This window comes from Alternaria atra (genome assembly GCF_907166805.1).
Source record: "Alternaria atra isolate CS162 genome assembly, contig: 32, whole genome shotgun sequence".
Classification (NCBI taxonomy): Eukaryota; Fungi; Ascomycota; class Dothideomycetes; order Pleosporales; family Pleosporaceae; genus Alternaria; species Alternaria atra.
In genome coordinates this window covers 362,987-389,290 of record NW_025091331.1, presented here as the reverse complement: position 1 = coordinate 389,290, position 26,304 = coordinate 362,987, and the positions used below count along the sequence as shown (strand labels likewise).

The 26,304-nt window shown below is 51.9% G+C and overlaps 12 protein-coding genes across 12 annotated transcripts; 5 read left to right on the top strand and 7 right to left on the bottom strand.

The window, feature by feature from the left end:
• Positions 1–320: 320 nt before the first annotated feature.
• ALTATR162_LOCUS9875 (uncharacterized protein) lies at positions 321–1,679 on the bottom strand (the record flags this gene model as incomplete). Its single annotated transcript, XM_043317511.1, has 1 exon — positions 321–1,679. The coding sequence occupies one exon, from the start codon at positions 1,677–1,679 to the stop codon at positions 321–323; it is 1,359 nt and encodes a 452-aa protein (XP_043173446.1).
• Positions 1,680–2,541: 862 nt separating this feature from the next.
• Positions 2,542–3,431, top strand: ALTATR162_LOCUS9874 (uncharacterized protein; the record flags this gene model as incomplete). Its single annotated transcript, XM_043317510.1, has 5 exons — positions 2,542–2,609; positions 2,690–2,717; positions 2,845–3,042; positions 3,092–3,226; positions 3,279–3,431. The coding sequence occupies 5 exons, from the start codon at positions 2,542–2,544 to the stop codon at positions 3,429–3,431; spliced, it is 582 nt and encodes a 193-aa protein (XP_043173445.1).
• A 1,052-nt stretch (positions 3,432–4,483) lies between these two features.
• ALTATR162_LOCUS9873 (uncharacterized protein) lies at positions 4,484–6,085 on the bottom strand (the record flags this gene model as incomplete). Its single annotated transcript, XM_043317509.1, has 3 exons — positions 4,484–4,653; positions 4,724–5,579; positions 5,642–6,085. The coding sequence occupies 3 exons, from the start codon at positions 6,083–6,085 to the stop codon at positions 4,484–4,486; spliced, it is 1,470 nt and encodes a 489-aa protein (XP_043173444.1).
• Positions 6,086–7,039: 954 nt separating this feature from the next.
• On the bottom strand, positions 7,040–9,060 carry ALTATR162_LOCUS9872 (uncharacterized protein; the record flags this gene model as incomplete). The annotated part of the gene is made up of 3 exons (XM_043317508.1): positions 7,040–7,978; positions 8,026–8,867; positions 8,916–9,060. The coding sequence occupies 3 exons, from the start codon at positions 9,058–9,060 to the stop codon at positions 7,040–7,042; spliced, it is 1,926 nt and encodes a 641-aa protein (XP_043173443.1).
• Positions 9,061–9,487: 427 nt separating this feature from the next.
• Positions 9,488–10,353, top strand: ALTATR162_LOCUS9871 (uncharacterized protein; the record flags this gene model as incomplete). Its single annotated transcript, XM_043317507.1, has 2 exons — positions 9,488–9,784; positions 9,835–10,353. The coding sequence occupies 2 exons, from the start codon at positions 9,488–9,490 to the stop codon at positions 10,351–10,353; spliced, it is 816 nt and encodes a 271-aa protein (XP_043173442.1).
• Positions 10,354–10,984: 631 nt separating this feature from the next.
• On the bottom strand, positions 10,985–12,181 carry ALTATR162_LOCUS9870 (uncharacterized protein; the record flags this gene model as incomplete). The annotated part of the gene is made up of 1 exon (XM_043317506.1): positions 10,985–12,181. The coding sequence occupies one exon, from the start codon at positions 12,179–12,181 to the stop codon at positions 10,985–10,987; it is 1,197 nt and encodes a 398-aa protein (XP_043173441.1).
• Positions 12,182–12,590: 409 nt separating this feature from the next.
• On the top strand, positions 12,591–13,406 carry ALTATR162_LOCUS9869 (uncharacterized protein; the record flags this gene model as incomplete). The annotated part of the gene is made up of 1 exon (XM_043317505.1): positions 12,591–13,406. One exon carries the CDS (start codon positions 12,591–12,593, stop codon positions 13,404–13,406), a length of 816 nt encoding a protein of 271 aa, XP_043173440.1.
• Positions 13,407–13,745: 339 nt separating this feature from the next.
• On the bottom strand, positions 13,746–14,876 carry ALTATR162_LOCUS9868 (uncharacterized protein; the record flags this gene model as incomplete). Its single annotated transcript, XM_043317504.1, has 2 exons — positions 13,746–14,302; positions 14,381–14,876. The coding sequence occupies 2 exons, from the start codon at positions 14,874–14,876 to the stop codon at positions 13,746–13,748; spliced, it is 1,053 nt and encodes a 350-aa protein (XP_043173439.1).
• A 1,124-nt stretch (positions 14,877–16,000) lies between these two features.
• On the bottom strand, positions 16,001–18,544 carry ALTATR162_LOCUS9867 (uncharacterized protein; the record flags this gene model as incomplete). Its single annotated transcript, XM_043317503.1, has 5 exons — positions 16,001–16,954; positions 17,005–17,208; positions 17,254–17,548; positions 17,598–18,367; positions 18,422–18,544. The coding sequence occupies 5 exons, from the start codon at positions 18,542–18,544 to the stop codon at positions 16,001–16,003; spliced, it is 2,346 nt and encodes a 781-aa protein (XP_043173438.1).
• Positions 18,545–19,267: 723 nt separating this feature from the next.
• On the top strand, positions 19,268–22,574 carry ALTATR162_LOCUS9866 (uncharacterized protein; the record flags this gene model as incomplete). Its single annotated transcript, XM_043317502.1, has 4 exons — positions 19,268–19,542; positions 19,593–19,630; positions 20,092–22,436; positions 22,497–22,574. The coding sequence occupies 4 exons, from the start codon at positions 19,268–19,270 to the stop codon at positions 22,572–22,574; spliced, it is 2,736 nt and encodes a 911-aa protein (XP_043173437.1).
• Positions 22,575–23,654: 1,080 nt separating this feature from the next.
• Positions 23,655–24,731, top strand: ALTATR162_LOCUS9865 (uncharacterized protein; the record flags this gene model as incomplete). Its single annotated transcript, XM_043317501.1, has 2 exons — positions 23,655–23,795; positions 23,847–24,731. 2 exons carry the CDS (start codon positions 23,655–23,657, stop codon positions 24,729–24,731), a joined length of 1,026 nt encoding a protein of 341 aa, XP_043173436.1.
• A 524-nt stretch (positions 24,732–25,255) lies between these two features.
• Positions 25,256–26,012, bottom strand: ALTATR162_LOCUS9864 (uncharacterized protein; the record flags this gene model as incomplete). The annotated part of the gene is made up of 2 exons (XM_043317500.1): positions 25,256–25,685; positions 25,777–26,012. The coding sequence occupies 2 exons, from the start codon at positions 26,010–26,012 to the stop codon at positions 25,256–25,258; spliced, it is 666 nt and encodes a 221-aa protein (XP_043173435.1).
• Between the last annotated feature and the right edge of the window lie 292 nt (positions 26,013–26,304).

The following is a 26,304-nucleotide window of genomic DNA, read 5'->3' as shown; positions in this document are numbered from 1 at the left end:
ACAAGGTAGAGAAAGAAATACGCCGTGGCCGTGTTGTTTGAAAGACGTCGAGTGAAAGAGGCGCGAACCGTGGAAGTGCGTCAGTGCTGGCTGTGGTTACGGGACCCGGAGCTTCTAGTCTGCCCCGCCACTTAGCCTGCAGCCTCGCTCGCCAACTCACGTGTACCTTGGAATCTGGACGAAACGCGACGAAGTAGGCAATAGTCATTCGGCGGGTATTTCCGACCTTATCTCCGTGTCATCTAGATCTAATTCAAACATGATCCTCACAACTGAGATCCTCCGTTGCAGTGCTGTGGAGCAACAGCTGAACGACTGTCTCAAAAGCAGCTCCAATTCGTCTGATAATCATCGGCATTCTCTTCTGTGTCCGCTTCTTTCCATATATCTTCCCCACCGACGACCCCATCCTCATCAACGTGCCATACCTCGTTCTCAACCAGTTCCCACCAGTTGGCGAGGACAGCAGCCAACGGCGTCCCATGAGCAGACAAAAAAGGAAAACACATCCCGTGCTGATACAAAACAGCTTGACCTTGGCAGTCTCGCGCCACCGTAGTTCCATCATTTTTGCGAACGTGACCATGAGCTCCGAGTGGAAAAGGGAGGATTAGAGAGACGGAGTGTGCATGTGTCCCATCGGGAGTCAGATATAGACCGGCGCGGTTGTCAAGGGTGTAGGTACGTCCTGGTTTGTTCTGCCATCGGTCACGATCAGACTGAAAAACGAATTGAAAGCCTCGTGTACGCCATGGGAACAAGAGAAAGTTGGGCAGATGGTCAATTTCATGTTGCCGGGTGGTGAGAGAAGCGTTGGGATGCAGTTCCTGTAATTTGGCCCCTATACGGTGGATAAAAGCTTCGTTCGGAACGTCTAGTTGCGGAGCGATGGAAGTAAAGGTCGGTTTTTTTGCTCGGGAGAGGAATGCGCGTGCGAAAGGTGGGATGGCAGGATGTTGCTCCAGGATCTCGGAAGGGATCAGACACGCATCCGCCTCTTCTTCCCTCCCATTCTGTTGAGACTCTCCGTCGTCCTCTGTCCCTTTTGTTCCCGGCAGCCTTTTAGTGATAGTGTCCACTAAACTATGCCACGCCTCCAGCGCGCCCTCCAGTTCTAGGTTCGTCCACTCCTCTATCCTCCATCCCTGCGTAGTAAGGTTATCTCTCTCACCAAAGCCCGGGCATTCTACATCGATGACGAATTTGCCCGACTCAACACAGTTCCAGTAAATTTCCAGCACATTGTGAAGATCGCCCCAATAGAGGTCACTTGGTTCGAGATATGGGGTATCCAGGTAGCATACTTGCTGCGTCGAATGACTGTACACAAGACCACCTGGATCATATCCAGTACCCATGTAGAGCAAGATGTAATCCTCGTGTTCTTCTAACATGTCAAGCCACATGTCGGGGATCAGGCGGGAAGGCGGTGGGATACCGACAAGCAAGGGGTTAAAGGCCAGGTGCTGATGCTCTTCGGGCACGACAATGTCGATGCCTGATAGGAAGGCTGTGAGTTCATCATCGGCTTCAAAACCCAAACCTGGAGATGAAGGGTCTAGTGAGTGTGCGGCGAACCAGCTGCGTTGGATTTTTGGTTGGTGGTTAGGAAGGTGCGAGCGGGCGTGGGCGACGATGCGGTTGTGCAGCTCTATGCACCTGTCCACATCGAAGCCCATGCTATGCTGTTAGTGTACGCTATACATGCGTGGTTGTCGATGTGTTCAGGTAACAGATGTTGGGTGAGTGGGACCCACACACTAGGTCGCTCCTGCTGTTCAAGCATGGTCGTCGCTGCATTGGGAAGAGTGGTCGCTGCCGTCTAGAGCGGCGTGGGTGGTCGCGCCCGTTGGAAGATAGGAGCACGCGCACTCGCTCGGCAGGAACAATGCTGGGGAAAGGGCAGGCGAGCTGTCACATCAAACCTGAAACCCTTGTTGGTACCAGGTCCTCGCCAGGGCAACCGACAGCGAATACCCGGGCATTGCAACGAACTGGCCATGGTTGCGATTGCTGGCCAGAGGGACGGCAGGCTAATAGGATATTGTTGGCCATGACCCGTCATTATTATAGACATGTCAAACCATGCTGGAGACAAGCTATGGTGCGGTTGCCATGTGACGGCTCCGGGGGCGTGTGCATGGGTAGTTTACCATGTCGGTTAGTAGCAAGGCGCTTGATGCAGATAGCTAATCGCACCTTCTCCTCTTCTCTCGGCCAACCTACATCCCATCGCGACGACGCTTCACCAACCCTTTACGTGATTTTCCAACAGTGCAGCTGTCCAGGTACGTCACATTCACTCGCATTTCCTGCCCGCTAGGCCGCAATCGCCGAAGCGCTGCGTGGCGCAAGCAGAACTCAGCCGCAGTTGTTGCAGCACGACCCCCGTTGCGGCCATGGTGCCTAGAGCCATAACACCCTGAAGCCGCTGTTCTCCAACTTCAATCACCGCCAGTCCTCCATCCAAATACTCACCACCTCCCAAACAGATCTTGCTGCCCCCACCGACGACCTCAATAACCCATCACACACGACACCATGGCCGAGATTCGACGAAAGCTCGTTATTGTCGGTGACGGCGCCTGTGGAAAGACCTGTCTGCTCATGTACGTCCCCAAGCAAGCGCCCATCCACGCAGCGCTGCTATTCCCACTGCAACGACACTTGCTAACGGTGCTCTCTACAGCGTCTTCTCCAAGGGCACCTTCCCCGAGGTCAGTACTCGCCGCTCGCCTCGCCTGCATCCCTGAGCCGCGTCAGCCTAGCTGGTCTGCATCCACATCGCAGCCATCTCTGCTCCCACTGACTCCACAACCCACCTACTAACTCCCTCTTCCACAGGTCTACGTCCCCACCGTTTTCGAGAACTATGTCGCCGACGTCGAGGTTGACGGCAAGCACGTCGAGCTCGCCCTCTGGGATACCGCTGGCCAGGAAGATTACGACCGTCTCCGCCCTCTCTCCTACCCCGATTCGCACGTTATCTTGATTTGCTTCGCCATCGACTCGCCCGATTCGCTTGACAATGTCCAGGAGAAGGTACGAGACATGCGGCACGCCCATGCAACTAGCGACTGACAAAGAACAGTGGATCTCCGAGGTTCTGCACTTCTGCCAGGGCCTTCCCATCATCCTCGTTGGATGCAAGAAGGATCTGCGCTTCGACCAGAAGACTATTGAGGAGCTACACAAGACCTCGCAGAAGCCCGTGACACCCGAGCAGGTTAGTAACCACAACAAAGTCCATTCAAACTTCAATTCACTAACATGACCAGGCCGAGGATGTGCGCAAGAAGATTGGTGCTCAGAAGTACCTCGAGTGCTCGGCCAAGACGAACGAGGGCGTCCGAGAAGTATTCGAGCACGCCACCCGGGCTGCTCTGTTGACCCGGAAAGAGAAGAAGACCAAGAAGTGCTTGATCTTGTAAGCTTGGACAAGACTTTGCGACGATATAGGTCCAAAGCCGCCGCAACCGCGCGATGTTGGGCCTGGACAAGAACAACACTGTGGCGGCTATCGGGTGTCTAATAGTGGTCTATTTGAGAAGGAGGGCAAACATGTCATGGGCCGGTAGGGGTAGCAGACGAGTCGACTCCTCCAGTCTGCTTGCTGTCCATCTCTGACGGCACCTATACGAGGCGTTATTGTGCTGGATCTTTTGTGTGTTTGGACCGTACATCATCTTGGGGTAGTTCATGATGGGGTTATCTTCTCCGAGCGTGTGGATCGAGATTGAGCAAATGGTAGGATCTTTCTAATAACGGGTGCTTTGTTTTGCTCTTATCGTGTCTACCCATACCAATCGTTGAGTGGGTTTATCAAGATATTCCTTTGTGACTACATGCTACGACCCGATGCTCCACTGCCTTGCTGACGTAGAATGCTACCGGACAAACTAAACTGATATCATAGAGCCATGGGCAATATCACGGCTGAAACACGTCCCCCCCCATCTCACCCTTATCTTGCATCAAACAAGGCGTATCTCTTCCTACTGACTCGTTCCCACATCTTGGCCTCCACAATAACAAGTCCATGTTATGCAAAGCATGTACCAAGATGGTTACCCAATCTTCATGAACCGGATACCTCGTTCCGAGGTACCGCCCCGCTTTCTCGCCTCTCGCCTCGCATCCTCCTGCATCTTGCTTGATTTGAGTTGGGCTGGTGGATAAGGCGGAAAGTGGAGATGTTATGGGGGCGAGCAGAGGATCAGGCCACCACTTCGGATGGAAGCCGAGGAGGGGGTGAGAATGGATAGTGTGTTGTATGTGATGCCATGTGCAACATGTGTGCAATATGCAATGGATGTGAATAGATATGTATGCAGTTTTGGTAAGTGTGAATCCATGTCCACATTGTGCGCGTATGCCGCTTCCTGAATCCCTGAAGCATATCTAGGTAGTGGTGCCAATCCGTTGATGTCATGTCCTCCTTGACGCCGTGCTAGAAATGCTGTCCGTACCCATGTGCCAGATACTATATGAACATTGAAATCGAAGTAAATACTCCAATGACTGTGAAGAGAGACATTGAAGACTGAGCAACAGCCCCACCCTGCTGATCCTGAGACTGCCCATGACCCACAGACGTCGAAGTCGCTCCTCCAGTCTCCGTTGCTGTCCTCGATGCCGAAGGAGATGCCGTACCTATTGAAAAATTCAAGTCAGCTAAATGTCACTAACGCAGAGAAAGGAAAAAAAAAAGACTCAAACATACCTGTAGAACTAGCACTCTCCGTCCCCACAACCACTTGTTCCTCGCCCAAAACACCCAGCCCCACCCTACTCTTCTCAAAATCAAAGACACTATACACATTCTTCAAGAACACATCACCCACCAGCCACTGCGCCTCTCCAAACGTCTTCCTACCGACGATATTGCTCCTACACAAAGCAGAATCATCATCCTTGTCGCCAATCCAATCCGCCGTAGAAATATTATAAATCCGGTTGTTAAACGTAAACTGCACCACAGACTTGGTTTCGCAGGGAACGAAGAAGATCTCGCCGTCCTGTTCAAAGCCCTCGATCTTGCCATGAATAGCCAGCGCATCCGGTTCCGGTATGAGGATGAAAGACGTTCCCGTATCCATAATTGCCGTTCGGTTGGTGCTCCCACTTGTGAGATTGACGTTGATGCCATCGACTCCAGCGTCCTGTAAAGGAACTTCCCAGAACCCAGATTCATTGTCCACGCAATCTAGGTAATTCAACTCACCGCTAAACCTCTCCTTGTTCACCTCGCCGAGGTTTAACTCGCCGTCTAGTTTACCGTCCGAGTCGCGGGAGAGGTGGATTCCGTAGAGTTTGGCGCCGATGAGGTTCTGCGAGGAGAGTATGTCCATGATTTGTGGGGTGTCGATTTCATCCGTGGTGCTGGCGCCTTGTGTGCCGCGGCCGATGCCTAGGATGCCGTCCATGGGGTATGCGCGGAATTCATCGGAGACGTTTGTTGCGAGGCCGAAGGTGAGAGTGGGGGAAAGGGACTGGCCTAGATGCAGTGTATCTGTTGCTAGGTGGCCCGAAGAAGTACCTGTGCCGTAGGTCATGCTGAACGGGCTGGTCTCGTCTGTCTTTTGGGTTATATGTTAGCATTCGCAACTACAACTTTGACAGGACATCTGGGACAACTCACTTTGAGTGTACTTGAATCCCCCTTCCCAAACGTAGCATGCGTTTTACACGCTTCACTCTCACAATCTTGTCCCATGACCCAGGTATTGCTCGCTGCTGAATCGAGCAACATGTGGTACTCATCTGAGCTGTCACCGATTGTTACAGCGACCATGTAACTGAGATCGCTGCCATCTTGATCTATGGCTACGCTGTTTTCTTGGCTCGGGTTGTTCGAGTTGACAATGTTGTATACGTTTTGGCGGGCGCGAAGAGGCGTGCGTGCGCGACGAAGGGGGAGCGTTACAGAGCGTGTGTTCCCAGCGTGGGAGGGTGGTGGGGCGGTTCGGTGCGAGCGGCTCGAGGTGGAGGTCTTGCTTACGGAGTAGTGGTAGGGGTAGAAGGCTGTTGCTGTGGGTAGAATTGCTGCCGAGAGCGCGAGCCAGGTTGGTAGTGAGGTATGCATGGTGTTGGTGACGTGGGTATTCAAGGTCTGAGCTCCTCAGTTTTTTTTTGCTTCTGAACTCTTGAGTCTTCCCACTGGTTCCTCTTGAGGAATTGAGGTATAAACGTCGACTACCAGCAATCCAGATGCGTTGGTGTTTAACGTGTCCCGTTGGAACTCAGCCTTGAGCGCTTCCAAGGATGCAATACGATTGCCAGATCCCAATGTAACAAGGCGCAATAAACGTATAGACGAGAAAGAAGAAATGAAAGAATATACAAAATACACCTCAACGAAGGATACCAAGGTAAGACCTGCGGCTGAAAAGATAGTCAGAAGCGTAAATCCGGGTGATCGTCCAAGGGTAAACGTGTTGACCTTCCAACGCCACAAATCCCGAGTTATCGTAACAAGAAGAACGACGACGACGACGAAAGGAAAGAGAATGTAAGATAGATGAAAGAGCACAAGAACTAAAAAGCCACCAACCCATACTCCTCCAGCATGACGTCCTTGGCTCTATCACAAAGGGTAACAATATCGATGCGGACGCGCATCACGGAGTTCAATGTGGGGCGCTACCGTGTTTACCCCTGGAACGAACGTCGTTTGAAACAGCGAGCTCATGTCAGACGGGACCAATGACCGCTGCATGATGTTGCAATCTTATCGAATCTGGCATTTTCCGAATCGGGTGATGCTGGCTTCGCAATGTTTGATTTGTTGATGGAAGTAGACGGTGGGTCTGCAATGGGAGCTGGGCTGGCCTGGCTCATGCGATGTGCACCTGAACATGTGGAGCCGACGCGTCTTGTTAGCGAACATTTGCATTCAACATTATGGTGATGTATTTGTCTGCGTAATAACACATGCAGATCTTAGAGCACTGGCAATTGAAGATACAGGATAGAATATTGATGCTTTGTCAGGTTCATTCGTATATTCTTACAGATCGGGATTCTAGAGAACTGACAATTACTGTTTGGCAGCCGCCTGAATCATCTCTGGTGCCTTCTTAACACCCACAATCTTCTTTGCCTCCATGATCTCCAGCCTGCTAAGGCCCATGCCGCTCAGGTATTCATTGAAGCTACCCAGAATCTTCTCAAGACCTTCTCTGAGACATTCCCTGACTTCGTCTACTTCAGACACCTTTCTCCTCTCCGCCTCCGGCTTGTTGAGCGTCTCTATGTCACTCGAGTGAATAGGAGCTACTTCCATATACTCATCGATCTTCTTGAGCGCAATAGTGAATATGCGCACTATGCTTGGGATACCTTGGTGGAAGCGTCCTAAACTATCCTCAGCCAGGGAAAAGACTGCAAGATTCGCCAGGGCAGTTGCTGCATTGCAAACTCGAGAGAGTTGAGAGTAAGGTGCGCCGAGAACGACAATGTTCGCTGTCCGTCGAAAGGAGTGTTGGAATAATACGCCGACCGGGGAAGAGACAAGCTTGTTGTAGTACGTCGTGAAAAACGATTCGGCCTCCTTTGCACCCTCTTGAGCCTTCTTCACTCCTCTGTTTATAGCTTCGCGACTGTACGCTTGCTGTGCGTTGCCAGGGGCGCTATGTGACTTCGCAATGTTGGCTGTTGCTGCCTCGACGTGTTCCCATCTAGTATTTGGTTTTGGTGGTGCAGCAGAGATTGGCTTATCATCCTTGAGTGGTTGTGCGATACGAGGTACCAAGCTGACAGGTCCTGCTGGCTGGTCTTTGCCAGATCCATCGTTGGGCTGGTAGGCGGGATCAAGACCAACGCTAACGCGGTCGATAAGGAACTTGAGCTCCCCTAAGCAAAGGTCCGTGACTTGCTGGTGTGTCGGCGCCTTCTTACGATCCATTTCGCTGTAAATAGTCTTGCGGCGATTGGGGAAGGCGTCAGTAACGAGGGCTAGCTCCCAGAAAGCAATGGCCTAAATCAGTTAGCAATGAATGTAGTGGCTGGATTGCTTCGTCTTACCCTGACAGTATCCTTCTTCGACTTGAGGCCGTTTAGGAGAGATCCATTGGGGTCTGTGGAATCATTCGTGATCGGCAGGTCGTTCTTCAATGGTTCTTGCGCAATATACACGTCGAAGGTCTTGTTGACAAACTCCCAGAGCACGACTAGCAGCGTCCCTTCTGTGATGAACATGAAGCACAGCGGAAGAAATGGGGCAAGTCCCGTTGGCGTGGAAGTTTTGGACAGGCTCCAGAGATATCGACCGAAGCTGTAGTAGTAGCTCCAGATCAGGTTCCGGGTGCCGATGAAGTAGACGCCGAAACCAGCAAGAGCGATGATCGAAGCCAGTGAGCTTGACTGTGTCGCAATGCCCTTTAGCTGTCTGATGAGGACATTTCTGGGCTTGGGTGCCCGTCGCGCCAGTGCTGCAGTCGTTGCGTCTCCCCGCTCCTTCTTAGGCTTCATAGCCTGCACTTCAATCTTGTCGTAGTCCTTCCACAAATGTACTCCAGATTGCGCCGCTGCCAGGAGGTAGAAGAGGTAGCGCAGGTAAAGCGGCCTCTCGTTCAGTCGGAATCGCTCGTGCATGCGGCCCGCCTCGATAAAGTTGAGCCTGTCCTTGGTACCCCGCGACCAAATGTATGTCTCTACAAACATCATGGCGGAGAAAGCATAGGCAACAAGTGTGACCAGCGTTGCAGGACGGAAGAAGTACTTGGTGAATGTTTCGGCTTTTGTTTGTGTTTGGCGCTGGCCAACATGCCACTGGGCGACGCGAAGGACGTAGATGGTAAGAGCAGAGAGGAAGATTAGGAGGGTTCGAATGCCAGTGAGACCTAGTGGGAACCATAGCCATAGTACTGTATGGAGTCAGTAAATGTGTTTGTATTTCTGTCAGGATCTCTCACGGTTATCCCATTCCCCCATCCAACACGCGATCCCATAGCATAGCAAAAGCGTATATCGACTGGCCTTGTTGAATCTTCGGTGTAGAGCTGGCGTCAGGTAGTCTCTGTATGGGCGCACTTGGGTTCCAAGCGGTGCGAGCGCCATGCTTGGGAGCGGTTTGGGGTAGAGAGAGCGTATGAGTGAGGAACTGGCTATATCATAGCAAAAGAAGCAAAAAGATGGCGTCGCGCCAATAACAGATCGAACGCGTTGGTACTGTAGTGTGGAGTACCTTCGCAGCAGTGAAAGCGCCCGACTTTGTTCAAACAAACATTGTTGATCGGCGGAGCTACCACTTCGTCGCCGACAGCTGCATGCTTACCTAAGGGGTCCACTTGTGCCTTGTGCCATGTGCCCTTAGCCGCGGTCCTTCGTCATCGCCGCAGGAACCACCGAGCAACCAACCTCCAGGTAGCCACGATTGGACCACAGCACTAGGCTACAGCAACTATACACACAATCGCACCGCTCCAGACATCCTTCTGATACATTTGTCGGAGGACAGCCAGTGCCCTCTCCCTTATCCGACAACATGTCGTTCCAACGCTCCAGCGCCCTCGAATCGCAGCCCACAACATGGCGAAGGGACGACGATCCGTCATACGCCGATGACCCAGAGTTCCGCGACTTCGCTGATAAACTCTCCGATGATCTTTTCGCATTGACTCGCAACGTTGCCCGTCTGTCGCAAGAGACCGCCAAGCTAGGAACCAAGCACGAGACAGCTCGTGTGCGCGAGCGCGTGAAGACGACTGTCGAAGAGACATCAGACAAATTCAAGGAGCTTGGAGAAGGGCTGAAGAAGATCACAACCTGGCCTGATGTTGGCGTATGGGCACACCGTCCTTGAGATGAAAGACAGCAGCTAACAGGAGACAGCCCTCGCAAAAGTTTACGCAATCGAAGCTTCAGCGCGAATTCAAAGCATCGCTCACCGAGTTCCAACACCTACAGAAGCAAGCGCTAGAGAAAGAGAAGCAATCGGCACAAGCGGCACGCACCGCCCTCCAAGACGTATCATCGCCAAGCGAAGAGCGGGGAGGAGAGTTCGGGCAACAACAGGAGCAGGAGCAGCTGCGCTTGGCAAACCAGGATGAGGTCGACTTCCAGGAATCGATGATTATCGAGCGCGAATCTGAGATCCGCAATATCGAGCAATCAGTCGGCGAGCTCAACGAGCTGTTCCGTGATGTTGCGCACATGGTACATGAGCAGGGAGCTCAACTCGACATCATCGAAGAGAACGTCGAGACCACGCACGACGCATCGCGAGGCGCACATGTGAACCTTAAGCAGGCGAGCAACTACCAGAAGAGCGCAAGGAGTAAGGCATGCATTCTACTGCTCATTCTCGCCATCGTTCTTGTCATCATCATTCTTGCTGTCGTCTTGGATTAGATGATACGTGCATACTCTCTGTAATGGTTGTTTCTGTTTGTCTTGGGCGTTGCATTGTATATCTTGGGAGGGGTCTTATACCATGACGTGAAGCGCTTTAGTGCATTCCATTGCAAATTTCCTGTCGTTTTCGGATCTTGTCTTTGTCAACTATGCAGTTTGGCTCTCTATGGTATGGCTCTTATATTAGCCAGCTCAGATCTAATCTATATTCATCATGTCTTATTTCACTATCAAGTGTCCTTTCCGTGTTTGATCGCTCGTTCCTTCCTCCACGTGCCTCATTCACCAACCTACCACCAACGGATCCGCTCTTGAATCTTTTTGTAGGTCGATACTTTATGCATTGGGCTGGAGACTTGAAAACAGGGTATCTTTAGTACCTGAGTGTAGCACCCTAGAACACAGGTTGAAGCAACCAAAAATGCTCTACGAATTCATGTAGTAGGCAGGAGTATCGTGCTATCAAAGATACTCTCGTCTATGACTTTGTATCCGGCATTCGCAACAACACTAGAGGTAGGGCATGGGGGATCAAACACATTCATTGCCTCTGCTCATCGACTCGGTTGGCACTGCTCTATATACGGGTATCTACTCAACATTCGGCGACTTAGCTAGCCATAGATGCTTATGCGCTGTTAACAGGTTCACCCTTCTCATCAATTAAGCTCTCCTCGGTCTTTACTGGACCCTCACCAACACCGGTCAAGATGACTCTGCTAACACCCTCCTCCAGGAATGTAATAGCAGGGCCTGCCTCGAACTTGACCTTCTCGAGCGCGTCGGCGTTGGCCTGGATAGCTTGTCCTCTCTCGCCCTGCCATCCGTCCTTCTCGTTCAGAATCTGCTTGAACAGACCTGCAACTTCCTTCTCGTTCTCCTCAAGGTAGTATATGACCGCGTTTGGGCCTGCGTCGAAGGTGTACGCAGCAATGATCTTGCCTGCCGCAGCGTTGATGCTCTCGACAACCTTGATGGCCGCTCGAGAGATGTCGTTGAGGTAGAAGATGGGAGGGAAGGTGTCGAGACATGTGGCGTGGAAAGAGTTGCTGTCCATCATGGTGACCTTGCCAAATGCCTCGAAGTCCTTGTTCTGGATAGCATCCTGCATCTCCTTCATGCGTCGTGGCACAGTCTCTGTGGCTCTTGACTGGAAGAGGCTGGAGGTAGCAACTGTGGTTTGCATGCCAGTAGTACTCGACACGCCCTTCTTGGCTGCGCTGACAACCAGGATAACGGCGCGCATGTTGGGCCAGTGGCTTGCAGGGGCAACCTGGAAAGCAACACTGTCACTGCCATCCGAAGCAGAACCTTGCTCCCAGCCTACGTATCCGCCGAAGAGAGATCGGCATGCTGAGCCGGAGCCCTGCCTTGCGATACGGGAAAGGTCGGTAGGCGAAGAGGGGAGCTCGTAGAGGTTTGCAATTGCGCGGACAAGAGCAGCGAAACCGGCAGCCGAGCTAGCCAATCCGGCAGCGGTGGGGAAGTTGTTCTCGGAGACGATGCGCAGGGGAAGGTCGGCGAGTTTGGCGAGGCTTGAGTCCTTCTCCTCGAGTTGCTTCCTCAATGCCCTAAGCTCCCTAAAGCATGCTTGCGTCCTTGCACCAGAAACATCTTGCGATTGGCCATTGAGAAGAAGAGTGTCTTCTTTCGGGTAGGTAGATGAACACGAAGCAGTGGTGTGGGTGCGGAGATCGGACTGCGCGAGGGTGACGCTGAGGGAGGAGTTGGTAGGGAGGTTGAGCTTAGGGTCGCGCTTTCCCCAGTATTTGATTACGGCGATGTTTACGGGAGCAGTAGTGCTGGCACGGTGGATGTCGGACATGTTGACGTTTGCTATACAAGAAGAAGGGAAAGAAGCAAATTACAAAGGGTAGCGGTGAACGTCGGGGGGTTTTGGTGGCAGGTGGGGTTTTGTTTATATGCAGGGTCTAGTTGGGATGCGGTCTAGAAAGCGCGGATCCAAGACAGTGACTTGAGAAAGCGGAATTATCCGTCTCAAGGACAGTTCTGACAGGTTCAATCTTGGGGATCGACTGCCTACTACAGAGCCTACTCCGCCTGAAGAAGGATAAGCGTTAGGGAAATCGTCCGCAGTGGTGAAATGCAATAGTCTAGGGTCAGCCAATCAGCATCGATTGGTTTCCGCAAAGGCCCGTGCCCAGGATTTCTCGAACTGCTTCCGTCACCATCCCGAGTCTCTCGGAATCTCCAATCCACACATCTCCACCACAATGTCTTCACAAGACGACCCAGCAGCAGCCTGCCCAGTCGATCACAAGACTCGCGAAGCATGGCTCGCCCAAGCTCGCGCCCAAAATGCCAATGCACCACCAAATCCACATAACACCCCCATACCAACACCCGCCGCCCCGCCAGCACCCTCACAATCCGCCGTCCAGCAATCATGCGATTCCTCCTCGCTAGACCAAAGCACAACATCTCCGCCTCCTACGCATGCAAGCATCCTCTCCCAGATACGCCTCGGCACCGACCGTGAAGTCAGCACAATACCACGGGCCCTACCCGACAACTTCGCTGCGCCATCCACACCAGACGCCCGGCCAGCAAACAACGAGCGCGATACAGGTTCCGACAAGAAAACCGGAAACTGGATCTACCCCTCTGAGCAAATGTTCTTCGACGCCATGCGCCGCAAATCCTACGACCCCTCCGCCCCAGACATGCGCACCATAGTCCCCATCCACAACGCCGTCAACGAGCGCGCCTGGCACGAGATCAAATCCTGGGAAGCGAATCGCGGCGCTGAGAAATGTGGAGGACCTAAGCTAGCTTCCTTTTCCGGGTTGAGCACGAGTTTGACACCTAGGGCACGGTGGAAGAGTCTGATGGGGTATCAGCCGCCGTTTGATAGACATGACTGGGTTGTGGATCGCTGTGGAACCAAGGTTGAGTATGTGATTGATTTTTATGCGGGAAGGGATGAGGGAAAGGTGGGGAAGGCACTGAACTTTTATTTGGACGTTCGGCCCAAGCTGAATAGTTGGGAGGGGGTTAAGATGAGGATTGCTAGGTTCTGGGGGTTCTAGACATCAAGGACTGATTGTAGGATATGTACAGTTGTAAGATTAGTGAATCTGGGTTGAAAATGCACCGGACGAATGTCTTGATGAGTATGAATAGATGTATATAGGAGAGCAGAAAGGGAATAGAGTAACTTTGCTCATGAAGGGAATATCCTGCGCCATTGACGCGCGGTTGATGCTGTCAAACGCCTCTATACGCCATGCGTGCATCTGAGACTAATTATATCTCCAAGGCAACTCCCTTAAAAGACCGCTCAAGCCGACAACTCACCAGCAAGAAAGATACGTACAGTCAACCCTACAACAAAGTCTACCCAACCCAATCGTTTCAAGGATCCTGGCTTAGTAAACTTCCAGCCCCAACTTCCTGAGCTTATTACAATTCTTCAACTCCATGTTCCGCGCCTTGTTCATAGCTTCTTGGTCCACACTGAACCAACCCTGCGCTTCCTCCATAGCTCTCCTCTGTTTAACCCGCTCATTCTGACACCGCGTGTTGGTAACATGGACATACTGGTTCTCAGCCTGCTCATCCAATTTCCGCCACTTCTTCGGCGTGTAGTCGTGAACGTCCTTGGGATCGACAAAGTAGTCTATCTTTATCCGTGTGGAGACGCGCTTCATTGTGTTAGGGGAGCGGGGTGTTTCGAAGACGAGGCTGGGGCCTGCGGATGTGGTACTTGAGCCGGAGAAGAGGGAGGAGAGGAGGGGTAGGACGAAGAGGAAGAGGAGGGGCAGGAGATTGGCAAAGGCTGAGGAGACGTTTTGTTGGCCTTCAGAGCCGGGGGGTACAGCGGTTCCGGGGCGTCTGCGTGGTCGACCGCCGCCGAATTGGTGGACACGTACACCTGGGCCGCCGCCTAGGTTGAAGACGAAGCCTGGTCCTGTGTCCATGCCGCCTGTGAAGTGTTAGTCTTTCGTTACACGGTATAACTTATGACCAGCACCGGGCTCTGATTGAATGAGTGAGTACGTACCAAAAGGCCCTCCGAAAGCACCACCAAAGAACTGTCTAAACAACTCTTCAGGCGTCATCTCCTCCTCAAACCCTCCTCTCCTCGCGAACCCATTTCCAAACGGACTCGCACCGCCCCCACCATTCGCGCTTGCATGCGCCCTAGGATCAAACCTCGCATCAGGATCCCCGCCAAACTGGTCGTACTTCTTCTTCTTATCCGGATCACTCAGCACCTGGAATGCCTTGCTGACCAGCTTGAACGCATCATCCGCGCCATCATAGCCATTCTTATCCGGATGCGTCAGCAGCGAGAGCTTGCGGTACGCCTTCTTGATGTCCGAGTCTGAACAGGTGGTTTTGACTTCTTCGAGGCCGAGGATCTTGTAGTAGGCGGTTGGCGCACACGATTTGATGCGTATTACGGCTGCTTTTTGCTCCACGGTAAAGGCTCGGCCTGCGCTGCCGTCGTGGTGGTCGCGCGATTTGGCATCAGAGCCAGAGGTTTTGCCGGACATTGTTCGACGGACGAGTTTATGTGTGTGGGGTATTGGTGTTTATGTGGAAGGAGATTATGCTGCCGGGCGGGCAGCGGTGTCGAAGGGAGGCCGATGCGCAAGGACAGACGGCTGGTGGTGTTGTGGCGGCGAACTTGATGTGTGGGCGTTGGAGTTGTTGTCGTTCAGGGGACTGGGGGGTGGTTGTATTAATCGTGATAGGCGTGTTATCTGCTTCTGTTGAAGTTCGCGAGTTCCGGAGGCCAGTTTCCAGGTGCTGGGTTGGCACGGGCTGGCGGTCCACTTCCCGGACTAACGTCATTCAACTTCACCAATCTCAACCCATGTACCCTCCAGCGACTGTTCCTTGAGCACCGAGTCCCTTCACGTACCCGTTAATTCTCTTACAAATATCAAAAGGACACACGAGCTTCACGATGACTGCGCAACCAAAGCAGTCTATGCTCCAATCGCTGAGGAATTGGGGAGGTACGTTCACATGTCACTTCCTGATCATCTAGTCACTCACGTGTCTCACTTTGGCCATGATATTCGGGTTCAAGACGACTAACTCAATCGCTTTCTTGTAGAAAACTCTGTACCTCCAACACTCCTCGCGACCTTAATCACAGCCCAACATGCTCGTCCCTTCCAGTTTTTCCCCATGACGTTTACACCCGTCCTGCTCTTTTCCTCCTACTTAAATTTGAACAACTACAAGACCGATGCTGCTGGTATTACGGCTGCATGGAGTGGCCTCTACGCGTTGCTCGCTATGCGGAGAAGTCAGGTATGCTTGGATCGTTTTACCAAAAACTGTACGTAGACAGTGGCAAAAGCTAATTGAACACTAGGGTATCAAGAACAAATTTAGTGCTCGCGGCATAGTAAGAGGAGGATCACTTGCTCTCTGTGCAATCAATGTCGCGGGTTGCGGATTAGCCTATACATTTGGCAAGCGAGAAAAGGAAGAGAAGAAAGCGTAGAAGTCGACGACGCTATCATGTGTAACACTATGTATCCCTAAGATTGTATGCTCTAAAATTCGCCATTTGGTCTTGGAATGAAATCTCTCAGGTGTAACCGACCGCAAGGACGCCGTCGCTATGCTGAACAATCGACATCATTTGCAAGACACCTCACCACTACCAGGCGTCACCCCATCCTTCTTCTTCGTCTTCATTGGCTTTCGGTTCTTCTTTCTTGATCTCTTTCTTGGGCGGCACGACAACTTTCCTCGTTGTCGTTCCTGTACTCGACCTGCTCCCAACTACAGGCCTAGCTGCCTTTGCTACTGGCGCTGCTGATTTAGTGAGACCCTTTGGAAGAGCGCTCTTCGTTGTCTTTTTCGCACTCGATTGCGCTGCTAACCAACCCGCAAAGTCTGGCTCACCCTTGTCGTCGTATGATGTAGTAGATGATGGCTTCGACACAGCTGGCGTGCCCCATGGATCCTCTTCCACTTGTGGTTTATCCCCTTCGTCAGCGAAGCCACCCCAGTCGTTATTGAAGTCCTCTGCCTCATCATCAAAAGCCGCTGCTGGATCTGGTGATTTTATAGTAGGAATCGATGCGGTGCTCTTGGCGCTATGCAGAGGCATTCCTGGCTTTGTTGATAGTGGAACTGGCGGTTTGCTGGTTGTCGTGGTAGCTGGTGGTACCGAAGACGATCTTTGATCCGCTGCTCCATTGGTAGTTGAGCTGGCCTGTATATCTCCACTTGTAGATGCTAGCTTGTTGGTAAAGCTTGATATGGCCCAGCCGGCCCACGACGTATCGTTGGCGGGCGTTCCTATGCGTGGAGTGGGTCCCCCGCCAGACGCGAGACCTGGCGATGGGAGTACGGTATCCGGCATCGTGGCAGCAAACTTGCGGATACGTGCAATATAGATGTCGACACTCTTCTGCGCTTGATCACGAATAAGCTTCTCTTTGTCCACCAGTGAAGGACACATGATGGGGAGGAGCTTGGTCGCACAGTCATCCTCAGTAAAGAGATCGGCTGTTGCGGCCAGTGCGAGAAGGGCAGCATTCCGAGCGTGCACAAACGGATCGCGAAGCGAGCGAGAGAAAGCGGCAGCAAGAACTTTGGCTCGGCTCTGTCAATATGTCAGTATCTGCTTTGTATTTTGAACACATTGGGACGTACGCTAGCTCCTAAATTCCGCGCGATCTTTCCTAGACAGATTGTGGTGTTCGTTCGAATGCCGGGTTGCTCATCATTCGCCGTCTTTGCTAAATGACGAAGAAGCTCGCCATTGATTGTTCGCTCTGACAGCTTGGGTACTACAGTGAGAATAGCTTTTACAGTCTGCTCTCTCACTACCGGTGCGATATCTGAGAAGCCAGTTACCTGGTAGAGTTAGCATGTGCACGATATCATTGGACAAATGCTTACCATTTGCGGGAAGATCTTATCGTTGACAAGCTTTTGGGGTAGATGGTCAATCATGAGCGGCAGGTTGTCCAACAAACAGACCCGTATTGCTCGATCTGGGTTTCCGAAAAGTCGTACCACAACCGGCGTAATTTGTGTCTCGTACTCGTCGTCTGACAACTTCTGCCCTATCTGCATAACAGTACCGAACACTTTAGCGCCTCCGCCTCCAAACTCAACTGATTTGAGTAGCTCGGGAAGCACCTTCATCTTGAAGAAGTCCGTGGGAAAGTCGTCTGCGACCGCGTCAAGCTTTCTATGGACGGTCAGTATGCTCATCTCGACTCAATCCTGGGACCACTCACCCAAGTAACTCGTTTCGCTCATCCTCGGCTTTCAGTCCCAAGTTCTCTATGTCGTCCGTGACTTGGATCAAAGGCGTTTGGAAGAAACCTCCTATACGTTTCCCCTGATCCAAGAACTGGCCCACGCTCATTCGCGACTTTGGGTTGGGGTTGAGGAGGCGTTTGTATGACTGGTGCATGCTTGGAGGAATGCTCTTCATTTGCCCTAACTGGTCGCTGCTGTTGTAGCTGCCACTGAAGACCTCGAAGATAAGAATACCAAAGTTATATGCATCTACCGCGTGTGTCGGATTCTGCTTGACGACTTCCCACCCTCCCTTCGAAACCTCGGGCGCCATGTATCGTCCCGCGTCTGGTATAAGACCGCCATAGGTTGGTAATACTGAATCATCTTCTTTCACGGAGCTCAGCGCATCGAAGCCGCCAAGTTTCCACTCGCCACTTTCGCTAAAGAATATCGAGGCTGGGCGGATGCAGCCATGTATAGACGCTGCGTCGGCATTGACGAACTTGAGCGTCTTCGCGATGTTGTGCAGCCCCCATTTCGTGGTTTCTTCTGTCAGACTCTTCCTCTTGACATGCCAGCTAAGTGGGCTTAGTCGCTCGGTCGCGATATAAATGTACGTCTCCGTCTCTACTGTATCTAGGACCTTCACGACCCCTGGATGACGCAGCGTTCGTAGCTTGCGGAGCGCATTGCGAGCGAGGGGTAATCGCGACTTATTAGTGGTTATGTCGAAGGAGAAAATGCTGCATTTAGAGCCATCTTCCTAGCAAATGAATGTTAGCAAACGCTCATGCACATGCAGATCTCCGGGCCATACTCGCTTTGTGCCGTTGTGCAGTGTCCAGATGGAGTCGTTCAAGTCGACCCGATCGCCAAATGTGTAACCAAATGCAGGGCCTTTGGATATCGCAGACGCAACCGCTGATTTAAGAAAATCCATTACAGCAGCTTGTAGTTATGCGCCGCAGTAAAGTTGGTGGATCTCAACAGCGAGCACATGCAGGTGCACTTAGAGGCCAGATGCGCCTGCCCCACCGGATCATCGGCACGTGATAGCGCGATCAGCCTCGAAGCCTTACCCTTGATTCTTCTCGTCCCCGGTACCACACCACACGACAACCGGTGCGTTCCCGGCTCTACTATCAGCCTCGCCTCTTTCTCTCACTCAGACGCATGGTATATCACAAATTCCGCATGGCCGGACTCAGGCCACCCTCACGTCGACTTTTTCCTTATGTTACACGGAAGCGGCACCTCGTCGTAAACGCGTCTTGTTAGACCAAGCTCACTCTCTTCGGTGTCGTGTTAACGGACTGAACCACATACCAAGTAAGCAACAATGCACTGACACTTGACGCGTATCCTTTCTTTCATGATGACTACTGGTAAAAGGTTAGATCGCAGAACATTGTGATGGTTCTCCTTTGATCCTGCTGCGTTGACCTGGTACGTCGCAGGAGTCACTGCCTGCACGTGCCTGCTCGTTGAAGAAGCAAAGCGGAAGCCTCCAGTGATGCGAAATGCTGCTGTATAACAACAAACTGAAAAGAGCTGATTCATCTTGTCCACCACCACTTTACTCCCTCAACGATGATCATAAAGCATGCGCTAACATGCATGTATTATCCTAGGCGTCACCTCTTGCTCCTATATAACGTTCCAGATGAACGACCATGACGGCGAACGACAGGCATCCTCTGAAATTCGGATCAAGTTACCACATCATAGCCGATCTGGCGTGGGTACCGAAGGGAAATCCAGGAAACGTTCTACTGTGAGCCAAAGCCATGTGCGACCACGCCAAAAGGGTGCGATATCACCGCCCCCACTGAAGCGTCAACGCACAACCTACGAGGATTCCAGCGCAGAGACATATCATTCACGCTCGACGAGTCGACAGGCGTGTCCGCCAACTAGTCCCAGCGCGCTTAGGCACAGGTATGGCACATTCCGAGGCAACACATAGCTGGGCTAATACGTATTTCTAGCTTCAGTGGACGCCCTGAAAATGCCTTCACTGTACAAAGTGAGCAAAGGCCTGAGCTGATCTCTGTATCAAAGTCATTTCCAGTACCATCTGATCCTCATCGGCATGACAACCGGAACACCCACTCTACTTCAGGACGCCGCCATGTATCTTATCCAAGACAGCCTTTGAAGCCCGCCTCGTTGCACAAACCTAAATGTCGTATTTGTGATAAGTCTAGTGCCACGAGTTACAATCCGATCGTTCTGTGCTCGAAATGCTCCAGATCATACCATGATAGCTGCCGAAAGCCTCCACTCGCCCCTGGCATTGATCCGTAAGACACCAGGACAGTTGTACTGTGCCGAAGACTAACTGCAACAGACAACGCTGGAGATGCTCATTATGTTTAAGCGATGGTGGAACACGTACGAATGCTAGGCTGTCCTCGACACCAGCGCCTACTAGCCACTCCGTAGTGAGGGAGATATTTAAGCCAAGATTTGCTCCTCCAGCTCCAGGTGTCACGTTGTCAGACCATCTCCCCAAGACGAATTCTGACACACATTTTAAGCCTGAGCCTGCTCGACTTACTACAAGCGCTACCAACTCTGTCAAGCTCATTAAACTCAAAAAAGCCTCTGCTTCATCTCAGCCACCCGAACCGAAGCTGCTCGAGCGCACAGAGATTCCCAACACACCATCACAGGGTTCAAGTCAGCTTGAGAATCATATGCCAAAAGAGTCGTTCGAACACCTTCGCGACGACCATGTCTCTCAACAGACCCACCATATGCAAGATGATGGCGATGCCTTAGCCCTGGACGCTTCAACCTACGTCCAAAAGCCCACTCCTTCAAACACTCTTTGTTCAACTTGTCAAAAGCAGGATGTATTGGCCAAGCCTGGAGAGAAGGGTATTCATTGTTCTAGCTGTCGCACCAGACCACATGTCGCCGAGATAGGAAGGCTAGAGATACCCGAAACTCCCAATGTTGACAGTAGTCATAACACACCAACCTTACCAACAAGCTCGGCCAGTTTGGTTGCAAATTGCTCAGTTCCGAGACTGGATGATCACGAGCCGGTGGTGGTCTCTTCAACACAAGAAGTGCCCATGTCAGAGGCCAAGCCTGACTCAGTAACGAGCCGGTTGTCCTGGTTTGATCTAGAGCGGACAAAAATTTCACCAGAAATCAGGAAGGTTCGTGATGATGAACTGTCCTGCATATCTACCGCAAACATCCAAGCTAAAGATGCCGCAACCACATTACACGAGACTTCCCTTGGGCAAAGCACGTCGATGGAAGTGGACCCAATTGCTGACATTAGCGAACAGAAGGCTGTTCTAAAAGCGAGGCAGGTACGGCAGGAAACCCCGACTTGCGACAACGCTTCAGTACCGCAAGTCGATACGCAGCGCAAGAGATGTGTTCAATCTGTTAAGAATCCGAGCCCTGTTGAACCTTGGAAGGCCTCTGAACCTCGCCGTACTCATGTTGTTTCACCCAGCAAACTAGATACGCCGGGAGAGAGCGAGCCTCCGAGACTTGTAATCGCCGTCCCTGAACCCGTTGAATCGAGCACAGGTATTCTGTCCAAGCAAGCCTCTGCTGAATGTACGACTGATCGAGCTGTTCTTACATCATCTGCTGAAGAACAGACGCCAAAAGTTTCGGAATCGAAAGGGACGGCTGAAGGTATCCGCTTTCTTCTAGACCTGAACGTCTCTATGTGCCCGACTCTAGCAAGCACAGGTTCGCCAGAACCTAAAAAACGTCTAAACAACCGCGATTTAGCCAGGATAGCACTAGTTTGTGCTAAAGGCACAAGGTTGACTGCGATGCAGGTTATTGACTGGTTGGCTTCAAGATTCTCTTACTTGGAAAAGGGTCAGGGCGCCTGGGAGAAGAGTCTAAAGTCGGTCCTCTCTTGTCTACCAGAAATCCATGGCGTGAAGGCTCCGCATGAGTCACGAATTGTGTACAGCTTCGCCAGCCCAGCCCTCAGAGCGAAATACGAGCAACGATATCAAAGCTACCTTCCACCAGTATCAGTACCAATACCAGTACCTCAGGGTGATGGTCAGAAGGCTGGGAAGAGTGCACGACAACGGCACGGAGCAGACGTTATTTGGCAACATGATGGTGGCCAAAGTGAGCCATTGACTCAGATCGAGAGAAGTGTTACAAAAGCTATTTGGAGTGCTCGAAGCCGAACTGTTACACCCCACGACTCCCTTCCACCGCCTAAAGTCTTTGAGCAAACATTTTCCAAGCCTGTTCCAACGCCCGTGACTGAGCTTGCCGAAATCGACACGTCAGCAGCTATTCCGGACGGCGAAACAATACCATCAACCCCGTCGAGCCCGTCGGACTCCGGACCCAGTTTTCAGCATGCCAAATCAAACAAAGTTAAAATCACTTCAGAAGATGACGCAATGTTCAATCCGTTCGAGCGTAACAGTGCGCCCCGTCCGAACATTACGCTTTCTGATGATTTGGAGATCAAATGCGAAACGAGCTTACGCAGTGTCTATCCGCGCACTGGAGCGCCTACGATTGAGACCATGTCGCTAGACGAGAAGACTGCAAGAATTGCAGAAATCAGAACGAGGCCGAAACGGAAAGAGTTTTTTGGTTCAGTCTATCGTCTGGCACATGTGCGAAGATATGGACGGCAGGATATTCACAACGAGAGTGACGGTGCATGGAAACTCGACTCCACAACGAGGCCGGTGCTGAGGCATGATCCTGCCATAAATGACTGCGATGAGAACCGATCTCTACTAGATGTATTCAATTTGCCGAATAACGCCATCCCTATGAACGACGGCAAGGAGCTGGCTTTCCGAGATGGCACGTTGGTAAGTAATCCAATATCTGGACTTCCAAGATATGACACAGTCAGCTAACGGTCTCAACAGGTTAATGGCCGATTACCTCGGCCACGGCACATATATCGAGTGGGCAAAGTCTTTGGAGGCGAGCTCACCATTCGCTAAGCGGAGATCTTTGGACTTGCTTTTCGATCTTTGATAGCACTATACCCTACTATACTTGAATTACGATATGACAATGTCACAACGTTTGTTGACTGGATATACGTGATGCATTGGCACTTTGGAGTGATTAATAGTCAAATGACCGAGCCTTCTCAAGGACTCTAGAAGCCGATCATGGTTTGATCAAGATTGAATAGGTGGATCAATCTTCGATTAAAGTTCCGTTGCTGACAGACCCTCGCTTGGCGCCATGTGTACCCGCCAGTTTCGCGCCTCCCATCTCCACTGCAAGCACCCCAAAACAACGACTTCCAGACTGTGGCGCCTCGCATTGGAGGGTTGGAGTGCTAACGATTGAAGGCCCGCTCATGTCTTGCCGCCCGCAGGTTGTGCGGCCCACGCTGTGCGGATGTTTCTAGACCTGAAACATGACCCTTGCGGCTACGCGGGCGCGTTTCAAGGCCTTAACACCAATCATTACGCGACTGCCATACCTCGACCAAACCGAGCCTCGTCGGCTGGATGCCAAAACCCCACGTCGACCCTGTACCTTGCCTTGCAACAATTTCGCTGCCGAACTCACCAGCTGAGAGATGATTGACTGGACCGCTCTGGCTCTGCACTTCCCGCCGGATCTAGCGGGGAGCGTTTCACATGCGCCGGTAGTACTGGCGCGACTATGGTTACTGGAGTCATTTGGACCACTCGAAGGTGAGGCGACGAGAACACCCAGCGCGATGGGCCTTTATTTGAGCTATTGTAAGGTTCGCGACAGCGGTAAGTTAGGCTAGCGGCGAATTTTGTCCTGAGGTTTCCTCCTTCACTTCGGGTCTTGCCTTCCATTCTTCATCTTCAGTCTCTATTGTTCGTTATTGTCGCTATTGTTGAAGGTGTGTTGCCTTGACGGCGTGGGACCCTCCCCTCTACCTTATCTTTGTAAACTTAACTTCTTCAATCTATACGCTCTCTCTTTCACCATCCTACGCTCGACGCGCTTCTCTCGACTGCTGGACAGACCAATTGCATCTTTCTACAAACTCGAACTCTTCAGTATTCTACGACTCTCTCTACACAACCAAAATGGCGCTTCTATCAGCCGAACACCTGGCTGGTCCAGGCTACATTATCCTTAACATCTTGCGAGGGCTGAACATCGTCGCTCTTGCTTCCGTGGTTGCCAGCAGCGTAGTCATGCTGGTGAAGACTTTCATCATTTCCAAGGTTTGTCCAAAAAGCCGACTCTAGTGACTTGCAGAAGCTTACGGTTTACAGTTCTTCTTTTTCGATGCTACGAGTCACGTTATCACCGCCATTGCTGGACTGTTCTTCATCGTCTCAGAATGCTCGCTGTTCCGCAACTTCTACGCTCGTAACTGGCCGCTCTTGAGTCCTTCGCATGGTTTCGTCACGTTGGGTTGCGCAATGATGGTGGTTGGACTCAACATGCTCGGTAACATGAACAAGGAGGCCACGAGCCAGAAGTCGCTCATTCTGCCTCTCTGGCGCCTGCTCGTCGCTTCGGGTATCTTGGCCATTGTCATTGGCTTCTTCAACATCGTCGCCAGCTTCGTCTTCCGCGACAAGTCTCGTAAGATCACTGCTCGCATGGTACGCTCCAGAGGAGCCATGACACTCCACGAGGATCTTGAGACACAATCTCAGTACGACCCCAAACACAAGGCCTTCACTATCAGTACCCACCACACTGGGAGCACTTCCTCTCGCACCAACGTTCACGGTGGTACGCCACCCATGCGAATGGGTACACCGCCAGTTGACTGCGGCTCACCTCAAGTCGCTTCCCCTAACAAGGAAAACGACCCCAACCGCCTCTCCCAATTCGATTTCAGCCCCCTTCGCGCTTTCCGAACAGCCCGCCAATCCTTCCTACCATCCTACCACAGTCAATCCCCTGCCAAACCAAGTTTCTTCTCGCACCGCCCCTCAAGCTCAATCTACTCGCGTACCACATCTGGTGAGCCAGCCAGGAAGAAGTTCTGGCAGCGACAGCGCGAGGAGCAGGAGGATGAGACTGCGCGCATGCCTGAAATTAGCTATCCATTGAACGTCAACCCACAGTTTGCGCACCTTGTTAAGCCAAACCTCGCGCATCACCCTAGCGTTAGGAGGCCTGAGGCGGACTACGACAAGATCTAGATGGACTTGTAGAGCCATGAGGGTCGAGGGGAACAGTTGATGGCGGAGAAGTACGATTACTATGATACCACTTTCTTTTTTTTTTTTTTGGTCTGTTGCATCAGCATACTGCTATACACGGCATTGGCGTTCACATTGGGATTACAATCATTGACGCTCCAGAGAGACTACTATCTGTCGAGCGAGCTGTCCTTCACTGGAAGCACGACTTTCTTTTCGGTTTTGTTTTCTTACTAGTACATACACATCTTTAGCAATGTCTAGTGTTACCATTCATGACTTGGTTCTCGTTGCATCCTGGTGGCATATGATGCGAGCATATATTTACATATGTTACACAGCGATAGGAACCGCTGACTCTTCCTCACTCGGTACTCTGTTAAGGTGCTCGCCAACAGCCAGAAGGTGCCGGGCCGTAAACTTTTGCATCCTCGGCCCCTCGAATATCCTCACACTTCCTAGACCAGTTCTGCCGCCCTCTCCAAAACAGCCAAGGTATCCTCCCCCCCAGTTCACTCGTCACTCTACTCCTCGATAGCAATTGCCTGGAACGGATCAATGGCATTCCCCTGTGGATCATAGAGTTCCATCCTCGTCCCATCCTCCATCGTCAAACTATACTCCTGTGTATAATACAGCCCACCTCTCCCCCTCCTCCTACACTTGAGCTTGACCTCCCCCGCCCTCTTCGTCCCCTTGACCCAAAAGCTAACATCAATGCGCCCGTGCAGCTGGTTGATCTCACCCCTGATCCAAGGGTATTTGCTCGCGAAATAGATTTCGTCGCCGAGCTGTTCGCGGACGAGGGGGTTGGTGCGCAGGGCGTAGAGGGTTGCGGTTACGACGGAGGATTCTTGCTTTTGGTAGTTGAAGAAGGCGAAGAGGGAGATTGTCATGGCGATGATGAAGATGGGGAGGGTTTTTAGTACTTGGGGGGATATCAGGGGTGGTACTCTAAAGGAGGATGTTAGTGGTTGGTTGCTACGAGGAAGTGGAGATGGAGGGTTGATGAAAGTAGGATGTTCTTGTGTGTGGGTGGACGTACGGTGGTAATGCACGGTTTGGTCGGCGCTCCAATAGTACCTCGCCATCTTTAGGTGGGGGAATGAGGTTCTCGGGTGACCAGACACTTGTTGGTGTTTTCCAGGGTACGACGGGTTTTATGTCGTTGTGTGGTGGTGTGGTTGATGCGCGGCGGAAGGGTGCTATGCGGCGGAGACATTGGTAATTCGCTTGCGGTCGCGCTCGAAGTAACGCTGGAGAGAGCCGTGGAGGAGGCATTGTGTGGTTGTGGAATCGCAATTCGGCGGCTTTGGAAATAGGTGTATGAGATCAGTCGATAAGTTGGTGATGATGTTTGCATGGTTTGCATATCGGCGCTAGCGGGAATGGCTCGGCTGGACTTGCTGTCCTTCAACTTCATCTCCATCACCATTTTCGTCGATATGAGTTAGTCTTTAGAAAAAGAGCGTCATGATTGGAATGTTCTCCAGAATTAACGATCGTGTTCTGCGCACATTCGAGCAGGCTTTCTGCCTACGCAAGCGCGTCTGCTACGAACATCTTGATTGTT